The 24,168-nt window shown below is 38.6% G+C and overlaps 1 protein-coding gene across 1 annotated transcript; it reads right to left on the reverse strand.

Annotated features, from left to right (window-relative positions):
• Window positions 1-125: 125 nt before the first annotated feature.
• Window positions 126-18,816, reverse strand: LOC139821935 (very long chain fatty acid elongase 1-like). The gene is made up of 5 exons (XM_071793381.1): window positions 18,609-18,816; window positions 2,494-2,676; window positions 1,630-1,718; window positions 932-1,234; window positions 126-679 (listed from the first exon to the last, which is right to left on the reverse strand). The coding sequence occupies exons 1-5, from the start codon at window positions 18,805-18,807 to the stop codon at window positions 509-511; spliced, it is 945 nt and encodes a 314-aa protein (XP_071649482.1). The 5' UTR covers window positions 18,808-18,816; the 3' UTR covers window positions 126-508.
• Window positions 18,817-24,168: the final 5,352 nt, after the last annotated feature.

Here is a 24,168-nt window from a genome sequence, read left to right on the forward strand (position 1 = left end):
CGATCGATAACCGTCCGTGTTCAGTTTACTTATCCTAATCTCAAGAGCTATCCCGGGCGCATAGGAATTTCCGCGAAAAAGGGAAATCGAGGAGTTCGCAGGACGTAACATAATTAAAACTTGGATAAAACGTCAGATATAATATTTTTAACAATTTCACAATATTTACAACAACGCTTCTAGCCGTAGCTTTGTTAAACATAACGAGTAGCGTATTCCCCACACCGGCATATTTTTCTCAGTTACCCTATTAATATATTCGATCTGTTTCATTAAACTTGTGATTTATATTGGCTATTACTGATCTCCCAAGTATTTTTTAATTATATTATTTAAAATCTACGGAAACGATTATCTTTGGCTTGTACTCGAAAAAAATTATTTTTTGTTGGACCATGTGATATGTAGAAGAGTGAGAAAACAACTTATAATAGACAGACATTGATATCAATAATTTTATCGGATATTTTGTTGTATAGAAATACTCTTGCAATTTATATTTTACAATTTACTGAGTTTTTTTAACTTCCTTGTATGTCTTCTGATAAAAATTATAGAACATGAAGAAATTTATTACTACATTTCCAATGTACGACACGATAATATAATTACTTACGATTGCGCAATCTTTTAGCACGAATTTTTGCGATGCGTACAAGATTATTATGACGAATTGTATCTGAAAATAAAGCGATTCAGTTAATTTATCATTTAATTTTGATATCCTCGACAGATATTTGTGTGATGCGATTTACATGATGCATATTTAAACTTAATAGTATATATGACGAAACGAATTAATCAATGATCAAATTAATCAAAAGAAATATTTTTGAGTGTCGAGAATTATTAGATTAAACATATGAAACAATTTAAAGAGAAAACGAATTGCGCGATATGAAAAATGTAGAGGAAAGTTCAAATAATTTACCATTTGCGCTATAGTTATCCATCGTTTCAAAGGTGCGACAACCTTTTGAACATTCGATCCCCAGGCCGCTAGGAAGTAATATGTGTACATGATCGTGTGTATAAAGCAGTTAATTACGCACGTCAGTGCTATGGGAGCAACGGCGTAAAATCTTATACCTGCCCATGACAAAAGTAAGGTAGACACATGATGATACAAATGCAAAGCGGATATCTGATTATCCTTTTTCCTTAATACAAATACGATTGTCTCGACATAGTCAAATATTTTTAAAAGAAAGAAATACCATGTGCACCTAGTTAACTGCAATAAAATTCAGACATTATCAATTTGCGGTGTATTATTTTATGAAACAAATTTTGAATAACAGTATATGAGCGATTTGTAGCATTATTAACTACATTGACATATGTAAATATTTGATACTTTAAGCTTACATAACAATACAATGCTTACATAAAACTTAAATGAAAATATATGCTATTAACAGAAACTTTTTTTTTTGTTCAATTCATTCTTTGTTCTCTCGACAAAATTTAGTTAAAGATTTCATTACTGCATTACTTTGACAAAAATGTAATATAAATTGATACGGAGAATTATAGAGAAGTACTTTTTTTCTCAGTAATACACTTATAAATAGATACCTGCTGATGGCATACATTTTCCCAAAAAATGGCTTATTTAAAAATTATTACCCTCATTGGAGTATAATTGTAGGAATAATCAAATTTAGGACACACAAGTAAATGGGTTGAGAATAAACCAGCGTCAATAATGTCATATATTAAGGAGGTTCTACAGATAATGGATGTATCTAAAAATTGGAAAAAACTTTATGGACGTATAAATTAAGATGCGAGAAAAGTGCTCGAAAACTTTTAGCATCGGTTACCGTGTAAAAATTTGCAAAAATGAATTTTGAAATCACAGTTTTTAACATAAGCTACATATGGCAGAGGGGCTCTTGGAGACAGGAAACGAGATATTAATTATATAAAGGCAACCTACCAGAGATTCAAAAAACGGAGCTCTTATAGATCTTAATCTAAGCTTTTCAGAAATATCGAGAAAAACAAGGGTTATCGCGTAAAATTTTGTGATATTGGCTATTGAAACAGGCCATATCACAGTTCACGTAGCGTGCTTCGAATAACAAGGGAGATTTGGCAATGTCGCAGCGACTGCACCCGCGCGAAAAGTGTACAGCCAGTACAGCACCACAGTATGACAGCACCTCAAACTTAAGCACCTAACGTTTACGAGCGCTTACGGAGAAGTACTCGCTCTAGAATTATGTGAAATTGTGAAATAACCACGGTCATATGAGCAGAACTGTCAAGTTCGCGACGTTACCACATTTTCTTCCATTATAAGCCGCCAGAGTCAAAGGAGCACTTACACGATATTTTTAATTATTCCTCGCTTCGACTAATATGGGTATGATATAAGCTCTAACATCATCAAAATTCACGAAAATATTTTATGAATACTTAGAATCGATGAATTTGAAGATTTTCTCTTCATCTCTCAACTGACTAGAGAGTACCTGTAGAACCTCCTTAACCACACATTTGCTAATATTTGGCCGATATTGTACAACTTTATGAACGACGTTAATGAGTATGGCGGCCTGTTCTTCATGAACTGAGGCCCATAGCCAAGCACGAAGTACAAATATGCAAATATTATAAGTGGTATTTGATAGGAAGAACTGACTAGCGGTAGATCGGCTGCTCGTGGATCTGAAAATCAAATTAGTATATAAAAATATATTTAAGCGCGCGCGCACACGCGCGCGCACACGCGCACGCACGCACGCACGCACGCACGCACGCACATATATATATATATATATATATATACATCAGTATTTGAAATACATTTTATTAAATGAAACAAAACAGAAATATTGTTAAACCGAAAGTACACATTCATAATTTGCCAACGATATAATAAACATTAGACGTTCATTTCATTGACTACAATTGGCAAATAATCATCGTGCACTGAGCAAAAAAAATTTGTTTATCCCAAAAAATATTTAGTCTGATACGAGCAACTAAACATTTTAGTTAACTAACTAACATGTTTAGTTGCTCGTATTGAACTAAATATTTTGTGGGATTAACAAATTCTTTTTCTTAGTGTGACGATTCGACCATTGGTTTTGGTCCGATTGACCGTCCAGACCGCCCGTTAAGACGTTAATAATCTTTGATACTTATATATATATATATATATATATATATATATATATATATATTGTATTATATATACAATGTGATTTCTGCCCAGTGCTCTGAATGTCAACGTGAAGAAATTCAAGCAAGCGCGGGTAAACGACGAGTAACTATGACCCTCTTAAGGGCCGCCTACCTTAAGTGGGGTGGGGGAGGCTGCTACCCTCAGTCATTTCCTGCCCCGTGGAGTTGTAGTTGCTCGTTTGCAAGGAGACGTAAGATCTTACGGCCTCAAGTCTGCCACCTCCAAGTTGGTGCTCGCCGGGTACCCGGTTTGCCAGGTAGCGGACGGGGTTCAGGTGATACGAGTGCACACCCTGGGCATTCGGCTGATCAACGTGATCAGTGCTATCGGGTAAATTCCCGTCAGGGTAACAAATAGGTATCTTGGGCCACCATGTACCGAATACCTATCAAACGATCAGGTGATGCGACACATGGTAGTGAGTGGCGACACTCACGACGGCGACTCGTCACACGTGAGCAGGGAGGCGCTCAACACGAGTACTGAGGGCGGCAAGGGGTGCCCACACCGGAGTATTTGCTCCGGTGCCCTGCCGAAGAGGTGTTGGACTCTCAGGGGCTGTAATTAACTAGATGAGTGGAAATATGGGCTCTTGACGAAAGTTATGCTGGATCTCATATCCTTGTTGTTTAGGTAACCTGTTGCGCAGAGGAGCGATCCAATAGCAATCTGCAGGATTGCTCAGCCAGGCCCCGTTGTTGTCAGGAACCGCACTGACTTGAAGCGGTAAGCGCGCCAGAGGGCGCGATGTAAATAGCCAAATGCCTCGTCATCTAATTAGTGACGCGCATGAATGGATTAACGAGATTCCCACTGTCCCTATCTACTATCTAGCGAAACCACTGCCAAAGGAACGGGCTTGGAAAAATTAGCGGGGAAAGAAGACCCTGTCGAGCTTGACTCTAGTCTGGCATATATTGTATTATATATTATATACATCAAAACCCATGGTCGAAATTAATAATGTCTCGATGATTAATCCGAAAAAGTGCTGTGTGAATCCGACAAAGCAGGTTGGCTCACAGTTTTTCAATGTTCACATTGAAAAGACGTTATACTACCTTGATCAAAAATGTTAGAAAGTACGTGCGAGAATTCGGAGCGCGACACATGTGCGACAGGTGGCACGCGCGGAATTTCGGAGCGCGAAGCGTAAACAAGGAGTGGGGGGCGCGAAAGCCTCGACCGCGACGCGCGACCGAATAGACGAGTCAGTCGTTCGCAATATCCGAAACGTGTGGACACATTACGGAGTAAGCGTGTTAGAAACGGGCAATAAGAATCGTGAAGAGATTGTGTATAGGAACATTGTTGATGTAAGTGGCAATTCGATAGAATGCTCACAGATGGCGTCGGTGTTACAGTTCTCCAGTTATCTTTAGCGTTCAGTGTTTTGCGAGCGCTGCGACGACCACATTGCGCCCCAGCGCCGGAAAAAGGCACGGACTGACGATACTGCGCAAGCGTGAGTGTGTCGGGACGGGCGTGAAACCCGCCGAACAAGCAATCGTCTTCCGGCTAGCGAGGCGTAGAGTCGCGTTCCTTTACACGGCGTCGTATATTTGTTCAATTGCTACGCGATTGTAATTCGCCAGACTATTGAGTCTGAGACAGAGCACGACTATCACGAGGACGTCTCCGTAACATCAGAGGAGGCATTGCAACCCGGCTCAGAGGCGATTGAAAACACCTCGCTCGATATATACGACTGAAGGAAGGACGAACTTAGCCATTGCGACGAGGCCTCGGAAAAACGGAAAGAAGCGGCCATCTTAGCCCATTGCACAGGCCCTCACGGTTTTGGTCAATGACCATCCTATCCATAGATAACTACGGCGGATGCTTTCAGGTAACATATCGAACTCGTGGAAATCAGAGATCACTTATGAGATTGATCGGCAATCCTCAAGCGGATTATGATGAACGCAACGTTCTATCATAAACAACGATCTTCTGATTACACAGTTCGAGAAAGCACGGAGCGATGGATAGCATCATCGCATAACACGGAGCGACGGATTACATCCTCGCAGAAAGGCTATATCGCTACTTAAATATTCCGGAATTAATTATCAGTCTGAGCTCAGTCGAACTTAAAGTCATTTTGAATGGTTGCAACCCGCGAATAAAGTCATTGATTCTCGATGTGTAGTAATTTAACTTACGTTATTGATGCAAGCATGATTCGGATAATCACGCATGGTAGATATTATCTTAACGAATATTGCGATTCAACCCGTGGCTATTTGCCAGCGATTAACGTTTACGAAACACCGTATTACTCATGAAAAGTTAATTATCATTTAATTGAGTTCGCTCTTCAATTGTCGACTTATATATACTATTACTCGAAATACTTATATAACTTGTAGTCGGAGAGCTGACGACGAATTTAGGGAATGTATTTTAGGCAAGTTAAAATAAAAAAATAATATTTTATTAATTAGTGAATCTAGAATCCTGAGTCAGGCAGAGGGTTTGCGGTTATTTCGCTACTGCGCAACCTATGACATTTGCAAAAAAATAAATCAAAAAAATATCTTTTAGGCAACTTGAAATTTGTTTAATCTTTAATTTTAGCATCTATTTAACTCAGAAATAAAAATCCCAGACTATTTTTTGGGTTTTAAAGTATAACCTGACCCTCCCGAATATATTTAATAATTATACCTCAAAAATATACTTTAGGCATTCTGAAATTTTTATAGCATGTTTATTAAATAATATTAAAAATACGTGTAAATTGCCAGACGAATTAAACGGTTTTTAATAATTCCCTGACGCGAATAAAGATTTAAAATGAATGCGACAAAAAAGTCTTATGCGTAGCCATAAGTGCGAGAGAGATAGTTAAGGACCTAAGATTTATGCATTTAAAAATGCCTGATTATGCGTGAAATTTTATTGAAATTATCCAAAATTGTGCGGTCTAAAATAAGCTGAATTTTAGTGTGTCTTGTTTCTTATAGTGCGCGAGCCCACCGCAAAAATTTGGGTCCATCGCTTTTATGGATAAATTTACTTGCAAAAGGTAGTTTATAAGTCGTATTATCATAAACGATTGTCAGCCAAACTCGTACCCCCTGCGTTATGAGCAATAAAAATTTATTAACAATTGGATTTCTAAGCGATTTGGGTCCATCGCTTTTATGGACGAAACTTGTTTCATTCGAAAAGGCATCAAATTCCCTTTCAGAAAATACCCGGCTGATTTGCCCTGGCCCCTGCAAAACCCAGGCTGATCATGATTTTTGACTCAACGCGCGAGTCAGATCGAGCGTGGCGTTTGAAATGCGCGCCGTAAACAAGGACAGAGCGTCACGCTTTTATTTATACTTTGGATACTATCTAATATTATAAATTTTTAAAGATCATAATTGTTGTTATTGTTATTATTTAATGTTTATGATATTATAATATTGTGTAGGGATTATGAATATTTTTGATTTTTTTATCATTCATATTATTATATTTTATATGTTAATTATATACTTTTATCATTTATTATGATCTTAATTTATTATGATCTTAATTTTTTTATTTTTTATGATCTTAATTTTGATATCGATTCATCAGAAGACGAGTCTTCAGATGAGTTTTCCGATGAATGAATCATTAGCATTTCCTTTAATCTTACTTTATTTGTAACTTTCTTACTGTATAATTTTATTTTTGAAACATCTCATTCCGAATTTTTTTATACTGTTTCAATAAATGTAACTGTACCGTGTGAGAAATGTTCATTTAATCTAACCTTAATTAAAAATTCCTATTACAAACTGTACAATTAAAAATAAACAATTAATAAACAAAAATAAACAATTAAATTAACAATTAACACGTACTAGGATTTTTTTTATTATAAATTGATGTATGAACATCTAATCTTACTGTTTGAATATATATTAATATTATTATACACTGTAAAAAGCATTGATGTGCATATCAAAAATTCATTTGACGTGTTAGTAGTATCTCATTTATTTCATTGAAAAATTACGAGTTTATCATTACCCGTGGCCGAGTTACATAATAAACTGTAAATAGTCATCAGATTTCTGACGATTTTTTACAGTTTATTTTTTTCCGTGTAGTATTTGCTATGATTTTGTTAAAATTCAATTAATTATAAAAAAAATGTAAAAAACTTGGAAATATTCGACAAAATTCCAATTTACATTACGTTCTCTGACAGTTCCATACTTTTTATCTGGAAATATGATATTTTTAACTATGATAAATGATAAAAGTATATAATTAACATATAAAATATAATAATATAAATGATAAAAAAATCAAAAATATTCATAATCCCTACACAATATTATAATATCATAAACGTTAAATAATAACAATAACAACAATTATGATCTTTAAAAATTTATAATATTAGATAGTATCCAAAGTATAAATAAAAGCGTGACGCTCTGTCCTTGTTTACGGCGCGCATTTCAAACGCCACGCTCGATCTGACTCGCGCGTTGAGTCGAAAATCATGATCAGCCTGGGTTTTGCAGGGGCCAGGGCAAATCAGCCGGGTATTTTCTGAAAGGGAATTTGATGCCCTTTCGAATGAAACAAGTTTCGTCCATAAAAGCGATGGACCCAAATCGCTTAGAAATCCAATCGTTAATAAATTTTTATTGCTCATAACGCAGGGGGTACGAGTTTGGCTGACAATCGTTTATGATAATACGACTTATAAACTACCTTTTGCAAGTAAATTTATCCATAAAAGCGATGGACCCAAATTTTTGCGGTGGGCTCTCGGACTATTAGTATGTACTTTAAATACCATTATTGCTTTGGGACAAACCACAGTCTAGCAGTAGAGATGAAGTTTAATGAGTACACTGAGAGTCAAGGGAAATAAGAAATCAAAATACAGATACAATAATCCATCTATAGAGGCAGTTTATTAAATAAAAAAAATTAAATTTAAGTATGAAATATGCATGGAACAGTTTTCTAACTTGAGTTATAATTGTTATAAAATTTAATTAATGAAATGAAGAACATAAAATAAACTAAAAGTATCTCTTGAGATACAACACAAGCAATACCTTTAATAGTAACTTAACTAAAAAAAATAAAGGTACAGAAGTGTTGACCAGAATTCACTAGATTCAAATTTGAATATATATCGATTAACTGTGATTAAACTACCTCTATTAAGTTAGCCCCCCCACCATCGCAAAAAAAATCCGCACCTATTAAAAAATTTAGTGCTATTTATGTACTAATTTGTTGCTCTAGTTTGGATCTATTTGCTTTAATCCGAGTTTTTTTGTTATTTAAATATTCTATAAACCGTGTCCTACCAGAATATGCAACGTATGATTTTGTTGCTCGTCCCTAACTGCAAATAAACAAATTATTTATCTCCGCGTCGACCGTTACCTACGACTTCGATGGCTAAAAACTAACTAAAAGAATTTGTTGCTCGAGTCTTTTTGTTATTTAAATATTCTGTGGACCGTGCCCTACCAGAATATGCAACTTACGATTTTGTTGCTCGCCCCTAACTGCAAATAACAAATTATTTATCTCCTCGTCGTAGATAACGGTCGACGCGGAGATAAATAATTTGTTTATTTGCAGTTAAAGACGAGCAACAATATCATACGATGCATATTCTGGTAGGACACGGTCTATAGAATATTTAAATAACAAAAAGACCCGGATTAGAGCAAATAGATCCAAACTAGAGCAACAAATTAGCACATAAATAGCACTAAATTTTTTAATAAGTGCGGATTTTTTTTGCGATGGTGGGGGGGCTAACTTAATAGAGGTAGTTTAATCACAGTTAATCGATATATATTCAAATTTGAATCTAGTAAATTCTGGTCAACACTTCTGTACCTTTATTTTTTTTTAGTTAAGTTACTATTAGAGGTATTGCTTGTGTTGTATCTCAAGAGATACTTTTAGTTTATTTTATGTTCTTTATTTCATTAATTAAATTTTATAACAATTATAACTCAAGTTAGAAAACTGTTCCATGCATATTTCATACTTAAATTTAATTTTTTTTATTTAATAAACTGCCTCTATAGATGGATTATTATGCCTCTATATCTGTATTTTGATTTCTTATTTCCCTTGACTCTCAGTGTACTTATTAAACTCCATCTCTACTGCTAGACAGTGGTTTGTCCCAAAGCAATAATGGTATTTAAAGTACATACTAAGAAACAAGATCGTACACACTAAAATTCAGCTTATTTTAGACCGCACAATTTTGGATAATTTCAATAAAATTTCACGCATAATCAGGCATTTTTAAATGCATAAATCTTAGGTCTTTAACTATCTCTCTCGCACTTATGGCTACGCATAAGACTTTTTTGTCGCATTTATTTTAAATCTTTATTCGCGTCAGGGAATTATTAAAAACCGTTTAATTCGTCTGGCGATTTACACGTATTTTTAATATTATTTAATAAACATGCTATAAAAATTTCAGAATGCCTAAAGTATATTTTTGAGGTATAATTATTAAATATATTCGGGGAGGTCAGGTTATACTTTAAAACCCAAAAAATAGTCTGGGATTTTTATTTCTGGGTTAAATAGATGCTAAAATTAAAGATTAAACAAATTTCAAGTTGTCTAAAGTATATTTTTTTGATTTATTTTTTTGCAAATGTCATAGGTTGCGCAGTAGCGAAATAACCGCAAACCCTCTGCCTGACTCAAGATTCTAGATTCATCAATTAATAAAATATTATTTTTTTGTTATTTTAACTTGCCTAAAATACATTCCCTAAATTCGTCGTCAGCTCTTGGACTATTGAATTACCACGTGAGTTACTGTGTCAATTGATAGAAAGAAAGAGCAATATATTGAAGTTACAGAATCTCACACAATATTTATATAAGCCTAAACATTCTCTCGAATGCTTTACTTTGCATATGTTCATTTACTTAAATGAGATATCCCACACAGCAAAACTTGTTTCAGAAAGCTTTCCGAAAGATAACTTGAAAATTAATATTGAAATGTGTGGCGGTCCACGCCACCAATAATACATCCCTACCGCGATGCCTGCAACACCGGCAGTGCGCAGCAACGCCGCTAGGCGTCGCACTGCCGGGGCAGCTTCGCGAGTTCTAATTTCTGCACCGACGAGTATAAAGGGGGACCCCCTACGGGCTCGAGCAGATCTTCCCGGCGCTAGTCGCCGAGCTAGCAATAGCGCTAGACGCTAGGCTGGCATACGGCGCGAGTCGCCCGGTCCACAGCGCAAGACGCTGACCGAAACTTCACGGCGCGAGTCGCCCGGTGGTAGCGCTAGACGCTCACCGAAATTCTTCGGCGCGAGTCGCCCGGTCACAGCGCTAGTCGCTCACCGAAATTCTGACGGCGCGAGTCGCCCGGCTATAGCGCAAGGCGCTTGCCGAAAACTTCACGGCGCGAATCGCCCGGCTACAGCGCAAGACGCTTGCCGAATTCACGGCGCGAGTCGCCCAGCCATAGCGCGAGACGCTTACCGATACTCACGGCGCCTGGTCGCCTGGCACAGGCGCAAGACGCCCGCCAACCACGGCGCTTGGTCGCCCGGCTCTTTGTTTCAGGTCTCACACGGACTGCTACACACGACCAACCACGTGTGACCACCCGATCCTGGCGTCCCTCGTCGCGGTACAGATTACGGTAGAACAAGTCCAATTAGCCAAAAACACTTACACACAAACACTTGTAAATAGTCTGTAAATATAACGTCCTAAACATATATTGGAAAGTGTCGCCTACATTTCTAGCCTCCTTTGCGATTCACAAACCTTGGGCCAACTCCTACTCACGCACCAGTAGCAGACTAAGTTAGAATAAGCATAGCTGATTAAGGTAGATTACCGCTCTGGAAGTAGTACGAGCCCATGAAATTGGTGACCCCGACGTGATCGCAAAGAGAGGTAGCAACATGAACGATCCCAACGCATCAATACAGATCGTCGAGGAAAGCGTCAACAGACTCGCTATACGCATACCTCCGTTTTGGGGAGATGAACCTGAGCTATGGTTCGCACAGCTGGAAACGCAGTTCACAATCAGTGGCATCACCCAAGACTCGACGAAATACTCCTACGCTCTGTCTCAATTAGACTCCCGTCAAATCAAGGAGATTAAAGACGTGGTCACACAGCCCCCAGAGGTTAACAAATACGAGACAGTAAAAAGAGCGCTCATACAGCGCATGTCCGTCTCACAGCAGCAGCGGACACGACAACTCTTGGAGCTCGAGGAATTAGGAGATCGCAAGCCATCTCAATTCTTACGACATCTCCGAACTTTAGCGGGTGAGAATGTACCCGACTCTCTTCTACGGACACTATGGCTAGGACGACTTCCTACACAAATGCAGATGGTTCTCGCTACCCGGACGGAAGATCCGCTCAACAGCGTAGCCGAACAGGCCGATCGCATCCACGAGATGACGAGCAAGGCTGTGGTAGTTGCAACAGCTACGCCAGCGAATAAAGAGTCATTGGAAGCAAGAATCCAGACTCTGACCAAGCAAGTGCCCACACTTACTACACGCCTCTCGAGAGACAACTCGAGGCAACGTAACAATTGGAAAGGCCGTAATCGAAGTCGAAGCCGTAGTCAGAGCCGCAACCGCGGTAAAAACACAGAGGATAAGGACGATAAGAATGATAAGCACTGCTATTACCACAATCGATTTGGTGAGAAAGCAAGAAAGTGCACACAACCATGTACATATAAATCGGAAAAAGACCAGGGCAGTCACTGATGGCGGCCAGTAGACCCGCCCCAAGCCCTCGCCGCCTAATCATTACGTGCCAAGACACTAAGAGACGGTTCCTGATAGACACAGGATCGGATGTGAGTGTATACCCTCGCTCCATGGTAGCAGGACACACCACACCAACATCTTATGAACTCTACGCAGCAAACGGCTCAACAATCACTACGTACGGCACAATTACACTACAGCCGGAAATTGGGTTACGACGCGCATTCCCATGGCGTTTCATTATCGCCAACGTAACGCAGCCCATCATCGGAGCCGACTTCCTTGCTTATTACCATATCCTGCCAGACCTACAGAAAGGCACTCTGCTCGATGGTAAAACATACTTGCGCAAACGCGGCACATCAGAAAAAGGGGCAGTGGAGTCTATCAGAGTATTGGCTATCGAAGACGAATACCACAGAATCTTGGCAGAATTTCCTGATATCTTAAAGGCTACTGCTAAGAGGCATACGGTAAAACATAGCACGCTCCACCACATCAAAACCACGGATGGCCCACCAGTTGCAAGCCGTCCTCGCCGGTTAGCCCCCGACAAACTCAAGGCGGCTAAGGCTGAATTCGATCTCTTACTCCAAGAAGGGATCATTCGAGTATCGAAAAGCCCATGGTCATCACCATTACATATGGTACCGAAGAAAGGCGACTCCTGGAGATCTTGCGGAGATTACAGGGGAGTTAACGCTAGAACAGAGCCAGATCAGTACCCGATCCCGCATATCGAAGACTTCTCGCAGAACTTGCACGGAAAGAAGATCTTCTCGACAATTGATTTAGTGCGAGCATACAATCAAATACCCGTCAACCCGGAGGATATTCCAAAAACGGCTATAACAACTCCTTTCGGACTCTTCGAATACCTGTACATGCCGTTCGGGTTACGCAATGCCGCACAAACCTTCCAACGCTTCATTCACGAAATTACAAGCGACTTGGATTTTGCCTATGCGTATATCGACGACATCCTCATCGCATCAGAAAACGAGGAACAACACAAGAAGCATTTACGCATACTCTTCGAACGACTCCAGAAATACGGCATTCTACTCAACCCTTCCAAATGCGTTTTCGGAAGGCCAAAGGTTCTTTTCCTTGGTTACGAGGTTTCAAAGAACGGTACTCAACCTCCGCCAGAAAGAATAGCAGCAATCAAGGAGTTTCCCAAACCTGAGAACATTCAACAGCTTCGACGGTTCCTGGGGACTCTCAATTTTTATCGCAGATTCATTCCAAAGGCCGCTAAGGACCAATCGATTTTAAACGGCTTACTCAGCGGTACCAAAACCAAAAAAAAGGCTCCCATAGCATGGAATGCAGAACTGGAAACAGCCTTCGCAAACTGTAAGAACAGTCTGTCTCGCGCAACTCAGCTGGCACACCCAAAGCCAGAGGCAGACATCACTCTTACAACCGACGCTTCCGATACAGCTATCGGAGCAGTCATTCAACAACGGGACGGAACAGAATGGCAGCCATTAGCCTTCTTCAGTAAGAAGCTGAATCCGGCCCAGCAAAAGTATAGCCCCTACGATAGAGAGCTTCTAGCAATCTACGCCGCTATTAAGCACTACCGGCACATGCTAGAAGGAAGGATCTTCACGGTGTTCACCGATCACAAGCCGATCACATACGCCTTTCGACAAGATCCACTCCACAGCTCTCCCAGGCAGGCACGACATTTACAATACATCGGGCAGTTTACTACCGATATACGTCATATCGCGGGTAAAGACAACATAGTCGCTGATACCCTCTCACGAGTAGAGGAGATTCAGTCCGCAATCAACCTAGAGAAACTATCACAAGCTCAAGAGGAGGATACCGAGGTGGAAGACATCTTAAAAGGGAACTCTTCACTGAGATTGACAAAGGTATCAATCCCTGGAACGAGTGCAGCATTGTATTGTGACACATCAACCGCAATAGCACGTCCCTTCGTTACAAAAGAGTACAGGAGACAAGTGTTTCAATCACTGCACAGTCTGTCGCATCCAGGAACCAGAGCGACGGCAAAGATAGTCGCACAGAGGTATGTCTGGCCACGCATTAAGGCCGACTGCCAAGAATGGGCTAGAGCATGTCTCACGTGCCAAAAAGCAAAAGTCCACAGGCACAACAAATCGCCTTTAGGACAATTCATTGGCCCTACCAAACGGTTCGAACATATACACATGGACCTCGTTGGGCCTTTACCTATCTCGAAAGGTTTCAGATACTGCCTCACAATCATTGACCGGTTTACCAAATGGCCTGAAGCTATACCGGTGGCAGATATATCCGCAGAGACGGTAGCCCAGAATCTCTTCAATCACTGGATCGCAAGATTTGGTACACCTACGCAGGTCACTACGGATCAGGGAAGGCAATTTGAGGCCGACCTGTTTCGTCAGCTTACTAGGCTAACAGGCACCACGCACATACATACAACAGCCTATCACCCCGCAGCTAACGGCATGGTCGAACGTTTGCACCGTCAAATTAAAACGGCCATCAAATGCCACGAAACCGAAGCTTGGACGGAAGTATTACCCGTTGTCATGATGGGCATCCGAGCAGCAGTTAAGGAAGATCTCCACGCAACTCCGGCAGAACTTGTATACGGAGAAACTATGAGACTTCCGGGACAATTTCTACAAGAAACTACTCAATCAAACGAAACGAGCGACTTCTTACTAAGGCTCAGAAAGACGATGGAAAGTCTACGGCCACAGCCAATCAAAAGACACGGTTCGCCTGCTATTTTCCAGCACAAAGACCTGACAGACGCAACACACGTGTTCCTCAGGCACGACGCACCAACGCGGGCGCTGCAACCCACTTTTGACGGCCCTTACGAAGTCCTCAGCAAAGGCGAGAAGGTTTACAAGTTACGGATTAACGGCAAAACCGTCCACGTAACTATCGACCGCCTTAAGCCTGCCTACATATTGGCAGATCAAGAATCAAGCGACAAACCTCGGGAGACACATCAGCCAGCACAGGATACTCCAACAGACATTCCACCTAAAGAAACTACAACGCGGAGTGGCAGAGTGTCACGGAAAACAGTACGTTTTCAAATCCCGACTTCAAAACAACGAAGGGGGTGATGTGGCGGTCCACGCCACCAATAATACATCCCTACCGCGATGCCTGCAACACCGGCAGTGCGCAGCAACGCCGCTAGGCGTCGCACTGCCGGGGCAGCTTCGCAAGTTCTAATTTCTGCACCGACGAGTATAAAGGGGGACCCCCTACGGGCTCGAGCAGATCTTCCCGGCGCTAGTCGCCGAGCTAGCAATAGCGCTAGACGCTAGGCTGGCATACGGCGCGAGTCGCCCGGTCCACAGCGCAAGACGCTGACCGAAACTTCACGGCGCGAGTCGCCCGGTGGTAGCGCTAGACGCTCACCGAAATTCTTCGGCGCGAGTCGCCCGGTCACAGCGCTAGTCGCTCACCGAAATTCTGACGGCGCGAGTCGCCCGGCTATAGCGCAAGGCGCTTGCCGAAAACTTCACGGCGCGAATCGCCCGGCTACAGCGCAAGACGCTTGCCGAATTCACGGCGCGAGTCGCCCAGCCATAGCGCGAGACGCTTACCGATACTCACGGCGCCTGGTCGCCTGGCACAGGCGCAAGACGCCCGCCAACCACGGCGCTCGGTCGCCAGCCAACCACGGCGCTTGGTCGCCCGGCTCTTTGTTTCAGGTCTCACACGGACTGCTACACACGACCAACCACGTGTGACCACCCGATCCTGGCGTCCCTCGTCGCGGTACAGATTACGGTAGAACAAGTCTAATTAGCCAAAAACACTTACACACAAACACTTGTAAATAGTCTGTAAATATAACGTTCTAAACATATATTGGAAAGTGTCGCCTACATTTCTAGCCTCCTTTGCGATTCACAAACCTTGGGCCAACTCCTACTCACGCACCAGTAGCAGACTAAGTTAGAATAAGCATAGCTGATTAAGGTAGATTACCGCTCTGGAAGTAGTACGAGCCCATAAAATGTATAATTGAAATCATTCAGAAATATTTCTGAAACGTTTTATGAAAATCATATATCACTGAAAGCTTTCCAAAAGATAACTTGGCAATTAATATTAAAATGTAACATTAAAATCATTCAGAAGTATTTCTGAAACGTTTCATCGAAATCATTTATGACCCTTTTCACTGAAATATTTCTGAAATATTACGAAACATTTTAGAAAAATATTTCGTACGTAATGTCTAAAATACATATCATTGAAAGCTTTCCGAAAGATAACTCGGACAATAATATTGAAACGTAACATTGAAATTATTCAGAAGTATTTCTGAAACGTTTCATCGAAATCATTTATAACCCTTTTCACTGAAATATTACGAAGCATTTCAGAGAAATATGCAACGACGCCGCTAGGCGGCGCATAATAGTAAGACTAACTCGCAAGTAAATTTTAGTTGGGATCTAATATAAGCAAGCCTTCGACGAAGCAAAATCATGACTATGATCAAGAATATGTTTTACGAAGGACAGGAAATTGTTCCGGATGATCCTATACAGAGTGATCCGAAACAATTTGATATGAGAAAAAGTATCTGAAATATTTCCCGTATATTTTTGAAACATTTCAAAGATATTTTCGAAGCATTTCAGAGATATTTCTGAAGCATTTCAGAGATATTTATTAGGCATTTCAGAGGTATTTCTTAAGCATTTCAGAGATATTTCTGAAGCATTTCAGAGATATTTATTAGGCATTTCAGAGGTATTTCTTAAGCATTTCAGAGATATTTCTTAAGCATTTCAGAAATATTTTTAAAGCATTTCAGAAATATTTCTGAGATTTCAGAAACATTTCTGAAATCTCAGCTTGGCGGACATTTTAGCTTTCTGAAACATATCTGAAACATGTCTAAAATGTTTTTTTGAAAGGTTTCATATTTCATTGACAATTTTTTGAAAGCTTTCTGAAATATTTCGATGCTGTGTGGGATATATATATATATATATATATGAATTATTATCGACGAATTCTCAATTGACACATTACTTCAATTTATGTATGCTTTGTATAATATTGCTGTGTTTATGTAACATGCGTTTTGAATCATACGTTTAACTTACATGATCCTTTCTTGAAACAGAAACAAAGATTGAAATCACTTGGTTGTTTTCTCTGGTTGAGATGCAAAATAACGGACTTCTGTTCTCTTAAACTTAATCTTGATGAGAGATTAACTTCTTGTCGTGAAACATGAGAAAGGATTATGCAAGGATAATTCAACATTATCTGATTTTGTGTTTATGCTATGTGTTCTTTGTAAAACATTTTATTCCGATAAATTCGCTGATTATAACATAACTGCCACGAAAATACACGATCTCTTTACCGACATAACAACAAGAAAAGTATTGTTCCCCTTTCTATAATTCTTGAGCTCAGGTTCCTGCGCGAACTTGTACGTTTCAAACAAAAAAGTTCACGGAATTTATTTAGAAAATGCAAAATACAAGTTTATTCATCAATATTAATATTGTCCCCTTCAAAGTACTCCCCATCGACTGCAACGCACTTATGCCAGCGCTTGATCCAATCCTCGAAACATTTTTTATACTCGGTGTTTGGTATGGCGATCAGAGCCGTCTTCGATTTTTCCATTATCTCCTCTCGGCTGCTAAAACGCGTTCCCCGTAGTGGTTTTTTGATTCGATTGAACAGAAAGAAGTCGCAGGGAGCCAAATCAGGTGAATCCGATGGCTGTTGGATGGTATTCGTTCCGTTCTTGGTCAAAAAGTTGCGGATAATGATGGCATTAACGCACCGTCGCACAATGCCATCATTATCCGCAACTTTTTGACCAAGAACGGAACAAATATCATCCAACAGCCATCGAATTCACCTGATTTGGCTCCCTGTGACTTCTTTCTGTTCAATCGAATCAAAAAACCACTACGGGGAACGCGTTTTAGCAGCCGAGAGGAGATAATGGAAAAATCGAAGACGGCTCTGATGGCCATACCAAACACCGAGTATAAAAAATGTTTTGAGGATTGGATCAAGCGCTGGCATAAGTGCGTTGCAGTCGATGGGAAGTACTTTGAAGGGGACAATATTAATATTGATGAATAAACTTGTATTTTGTTTTTTCTAAATAAATTCCGGAAACTTTTTGATCAAGGTAGTATATTGCCAGTCACAATCGATTTAAATTACTTTAATTGTTATATATATATTTATTATATATATGTATATATATATATATATATATATATATATATAATATAAGTATCAAAGATTATATTAACGTCTTGACGATCAATCGAACCAAAACCAATAGTCGAATCGTCACGATAATTAATTATTTGCCAATTGTAATCAATGAAATGAAGGTCTAAAGAAATATTGTTATTGCAATAAAAAACAATTGATTATGAAAAAACGTTGCTTTTGATCAATACTTAAGGTTTTTTTTGTAATTATATGACAAGTTTGACATTTGATAATATTAATGCAAAATTTTTTCGCAACGTCTTCTTCGGGAGTAAGATTTTTCTCAAGAATTCTAAATTGTTACTAAAGTTCGAATGATTGCACTATAATTATTAATATAATTTGGCGAGCTTTTGCTAAACAATAATGTCAACGGTACTTACCGAGCTGTTTCGTCCAGTAATGTGGTATGTCATGTAAAAGATCCATGATGGACAATTGTACTGTGTCGATCTTATAAATCGCTACTTTTGTTATACAACAAAATATCCGTTTAACTACTATTTGTTTCCTTATATTGCAGAGCTGCCGCAAATGACGATCGGAACCGATTGTGCGGAATCGTCTAGCACGCACAGTCATCTCACGCGTTTTCATTGTATTTATATCGTGAGCTACCTTGTATTTTGCACTTTGGCATATAAGAGTTTTTCCTATAACGTGACCTCATGACCTCGATACACGTGACATTATACAGGGTAATCCAGAGGGCACCCATATGCTAGCTATTTTCTAAAAAATATGACGTTACAGTAAATTAGAAAAAATTTTTATTACTAATGAGCGCAAAGTAATCATTGGTAATGGTTCTATTTTTTGGGACAAACCAGAAGTAAGTGTAACTTACTTAACTGGGATCAGTTTTGAAATATCAAATAGAAACATGGATCGAGTAGGGTATCGTTGAATAGAACTTTGAGAAAGAAACAACTTCTATTAAAACTCAATTCAATTATCTCTTACAGATTTCGAGAAAAACGTTTGATTATGTGGACGCCTGCAATAATTTACAAGAAATTTCAAAACTGGTCCTAGTTACATCTACTTACGGTTTGTCTCGAAAAATAAAACCATTATTAACTGATTACTTTAGGTGTTCATTAGTAATAAAAATTTGAATTCTTTTTCCTTACTTCCTGTGCCGTCACATTTTTGAGAAAAACGGCTGGCCCGGGTGCTTTGAATCATACTGTATAACACGATGACAGGCGTGTTAATTACAATCAACCGCAACATTACAATATTAATTTTAATTAGCATGATAATTTATTAAAAACGACACTCAGTGGAATAATGAAAAAATGGCATTCATTTTATCTGTAACTTAAGATGTATCTTTTTGCGACTAGAATTTTTTTTTTCGAAAATTGTAAATTGCTGTTTAAGTTTAAATTATTGCACTATAATAATTATTTAATTTTAACAAGTAAAGTAAAAGGTGGGCCTTGAGAGTACAACGCAGTTAATATGTTAACGTTGATTATCATATTATAAGTTAACGTTATAACAATCAAGAAACGCAGTAGCGTCTCACGCCAAGTATATAATAATTTATTAACAAGATTATTTTTTAACAAGATATTTTTTAATACGATACAAGAGAGATACATCCTTTCGTAAGCGATTTACAAGATACAGGAAACGATAAATCCTTCTTTCATATCCTCCTTTCATAATATAACATATATAATAATATTATTAATTAATTATTTTAATTTTAAGTGAAACGCTACAGCGTACCTTTTACAGGAAGGAGAACGCTTCTTCAGAAATAAATCACTGAATTCTTTTAATAAGTCAATATTATCGAAAGATTTAAATACTGGAGAAGAAAATAGATTTTTCTGATTATAATGATACAACATTGAGACACAGATATGCACTTGACGCATAGATATGCATATATGCCTCTATTTTTCTGCCCAATTTATGTCATTCAGATGCGTCGTCGTTGTCGTCGTCTTCTTCTTTGCAAAATCTTAAAAAGTGCCGGTTTGGCCTACCGTGCCGCTAGATGGCACTCGTCACGAGTAAATGATAGAGTTCCTCTAGTTAGGACACCGTCCGCCATTAACAAAGAATTATGCGAACGATCGAAAGAGACAACCTCCCCACTCTCGTACTTCGGGATGTGCTTTGTCTCACTCCCACTAACTTCTCCCCTGTTAATGGCGGACGGTGTCCAAAATCTTACTAGAGGAACTTTAGTAAATGAGAGCCGTGTTAGGCGGTAAAGTTTACTGAATTCAAATTTTTTATATATCCGTAATCAATGTTCCACAGTCACTGACCGCAATACATTCCGCAACCTATTCCGCACCTGTTCCGCACCTATTCCGCCCCTATCCCGCACCTATTCCGCATCTATTCCGCACTTATTTTACACACATTCCGCACCTATTACGCACATAATCCGCACATATTCCACACCTATTCCGCATCTATTCCGCACATGTTTTGCACATGTTCCGCACCTGTTCCGCACCTATTCCGCACATGTTCCGCACCTATTCCGCACTTATTCCGCATATGTTCCGCATCTATTCCGCACGTATTCCTCACCTATTCCGCACGTATTCTGCACCTATTCCGCACATGTTCCGCACATGTTTCGCACATGTTCCGGACATGTTCCGCACCTATTCCGCACATGTTCCGCACCTATTCCGCATATGTTCTGCATCTATTCCGTAGTTACTAACCGCAAATCATTCCGCAACCAATGCTTTAATCGCAACTTATTCCGCAGTTATTGACCGCAAATTATTCCATAACCGCAACTTTGACCGTAATGCTAAGACTCCATAGACGCGGAAACGCCGTGCGGTAGAGTGCATTGACCAATCAGAAGGCTGCCGCAAGTCGCCTGCGGCAAAATCAAAATTTGTGATTGGTCAACGCACTCTGCCGCATGGCGTTTCCGCATCTATGGAGTCTTAGCATAACTCTTTTACTAATCTATTTCGATTCTGTGATTGTGGAATGAGTTGTGGAATAGATGCGGAATAAGTGCGGAATAGGTTGCGATTGATATTAAGAGACGCGGTAGCGTCTCACGCCAAGTATATAATTCTTTAACAAGATATTTTTTAACAAGATACAAAAGAAATACATCCTTTCGTAAGCAATTAACAAGATACAGGAGCGATACATCCTTCTTTAATATCCTCTTTTCATAAGCGAAACGTTACAGCGTATCTTTTACAGAAAGGAGAACGTTTCTCCAGAAATAAACCACTGAATTTTTTTAATAATTCAATATTATTGAAAGATTTAAATATAAGAGAAGAATATAGATTTTTCTTATTATAACGATATAACATTGATCCACAGATATGCGCTTGACGCATAGATATGCAGATATGCCTCTATTTTTTTGCCCAATTTATGTCATTAAATTTATGTCGTCGTCGTAGTTGTCGTAGTCGTCTTCTGTTGAGGCCGTGGTGAGAACTGAATAATACCTTAGTAGACTTTGAAGAACGTAGTTTTATTATAACAGTATAACGTGGCGCAACGGATGTCTTTGCGTACAGAACAAAAGTAAAAACAGAGAGAAGACAGAACCAAACCGGAAAAAGAATAGTGTTGACAACCTCTTACAAAGAAAAGAAACTATAAGAAAATAATCAGTGTTGCCAACGTAGATTAGTACATAAGATTTGATTGTTCCCAACACCCCTTCGCAATCAGATTATTCTAAAGAGTATAGTGTTAATTTTTCGCTTTTCTTAATCCTAAATTATACTAAACTTATTGTACTCCTTACCAGTTAAATTTTTTGTTAATATATCCGCAGTTTGCTCTTTTGTAGAAATGTATTCAATTAAAACCAACTTATCGCTTACTAAATTTTTAATAAAATTGTATTTAACATCTATGTGTTTTAATCGTTTGTGTTCTCACCTTTTAGTTACTTTAATGCATGACTGATTGTCTTCATTGAAAATGGTTTTTGCAAAGCCAAGATCACCAAGAAGATTGTTTAACCAGATTCCTTCACGAGCTGCCTCGGGAAGAGCAATAGGCCAGTTATATTAGACATCGAACCTTTCAATTAATCTTCCCAGGTTGCAACCACTATGAATCGCTTTGATTTGAGGTGCTGTAAGTGGGATTTAATTTGCTTCGCAATGCGCATGCGCATTACAAAGTTATTAACAATATTTTTAACAAAAAACGCGATTTTTTTTATCTTTTCTTAAATATCTCGAAAACTAAGCAAGATAGGGTAACTAACTATACGTATCTTTTTTGTAGAGCGTAAAATTATCTACAATAATGATCTGAACAACATTTATCGTCAAGTCAGTCGTTTAGCTTGCACGCGCCGTCAAAGTCCAAGACTTGGATCCCGAAAACCCTCGATTTCATCGTTTTTTTTATGTTGCGTCGGTGATTTTTTTCCGTTATTTAAAATGGAAGTAAAAATTCCAAAAAAATCACACATTATCTGAGAACTACAAAGAATACTTTTCAGGGTGTAACTGATTTTTTAGACCCTTTTTCTTTAGTTTGTAGCTATGTAAGCAAAAAATTTTGATTTTTTGGAATAGTCTTAGTTTTTCGCTGTTTTCAGGCCTTAGAATTTATTTGAGACAAATTATATCGTATGCATCTTGTTGTGGACGAAATTTGCAACAAAAAAGGACTCTTGCATTTTTTTCGTACGACGAACGCTGATTTTTTTATTGACGCGCAAAGTTATCCAATATTGCGCACAGGTCGGATAACGCTTGTTTTACACTAAAATAATTGTTTTTTATTAAAATTTACGTAATTTTTCGCATTATTATTGAACCATATTGCAAAGCCGTTTTCAACACATTCTCTCATTTTTACTTATTTATTAACAAATTGTTTACTTAAAAATTATTATAAACAATTAGAAAAACATGTTATATTCGTTGTACTCGTCGTCTCATTTCAACTCGAAAAATGTTTTTAAAAAATTTATTCACATTATTTATAACATTTATTCAAACATACAGTGCCTTTTTTGACTATTTTTTACACCATCTCTGAGCCAATAGTGCGTTTTTTTTTGTGGTTTTCCCAGTAGGCCTAATCCATATACCTTTGTATTTATCGTCGACCACCGTATATTATTTATTACTTTATGACCTACACGTTGTCAAGTTTGTTTATCTGCGTGCGTTTACCGAATCAGTCTTTCGTTGTGTGTCGTGTCGATGGGATCTCGTCTTACAGATCGCTCTGCACAGATCATTCTCTTTGCCTTATTTTTTTATTATTCGGTTTGACTGCGATGTATTTTTTCTCCAGACTAACTGGTGAGTTTTTCTAGAATTTTAATTTAAGACAAGAATGTAACTCTTAATTACGTTACAGATTTGGACCTTTTAGTCTCACTAAGTTTCTGTCAAATTGAAACAGTAAACTCACCATGTTAAGGGAGAATATATATTTTTGATGTTAATATTATACCACTGAGGATGGCTCGGACAGGAGCCAAAACGTTTGGATTTTTGTAAATCGAAAAATAAATCACATTTATATCTGAACGCACCGTGATCCGCGTTGTGACCCTTACAGCCCTTTCTACTTATATTTTTATTTCGAGGGTCTTTATATCACACTTATCAAAATACTTATGTTTTTATTTTCGTATAGTTTGTTGTAAAGTCCAATAGAAAAATACATAAATGTACAATTTTTTACCTATATAAATTTCTGATTCGTGAATAGTTATAATTTTGCATACAGTACTACAAGGTTCTACAGAAAACGACAAAATCCTTAAGCCTTTTACAACTCGTGAATTCATAAAAATCTACATAAATTTGCTTTTTTTAGATGTTTATAAGGTACTAAAATTTTACATGGAAATTAACAGACCTTCAACCAAACCTTCAACCTTTCCATGGAAAATTGTAGTATCTTATAAAAATCTAAAAAAGTGCATACATGTAGATTTCCATG

This window comes from Temnothorax longispinosus, chromosome 11, assembly GCF_030848805.1.
Source record: "Temnothorax longispinosus isolate EJ_2023e chromosome 11, Tlon_JGU_v1, whole genome shotgun sequence".
Lineage (NCBI taxonomy): Eukaryota > Metazoa > Arthropoda > Insecta > Hymenoptera > Formicidae > Temnothorax > Temnothorax longispinosus.

Coding starts and splice junctions, on each gene's coding strand:
- LOC139821935 (XM_071793381.1), bottom strand. CDS start 18,807: ATGACTGTGCGTGCTAGACGATTCCGCACAATCGGTTCCGATCGTCAT. Junction 2,677..18,608: donor TTACTGGACGAAACAGCTCG/GTAAGTACCGTT, acceptor TTTGATTTTCAG/ATCCACGAGCAGCCGATCTA. Junction 1,235..1,629: donor ACAATTATACTCCAATGAGG/GTAATAATTTTT, acceptor ATTTTATTGCAG/TTAACTAGGTGCACATGGTA.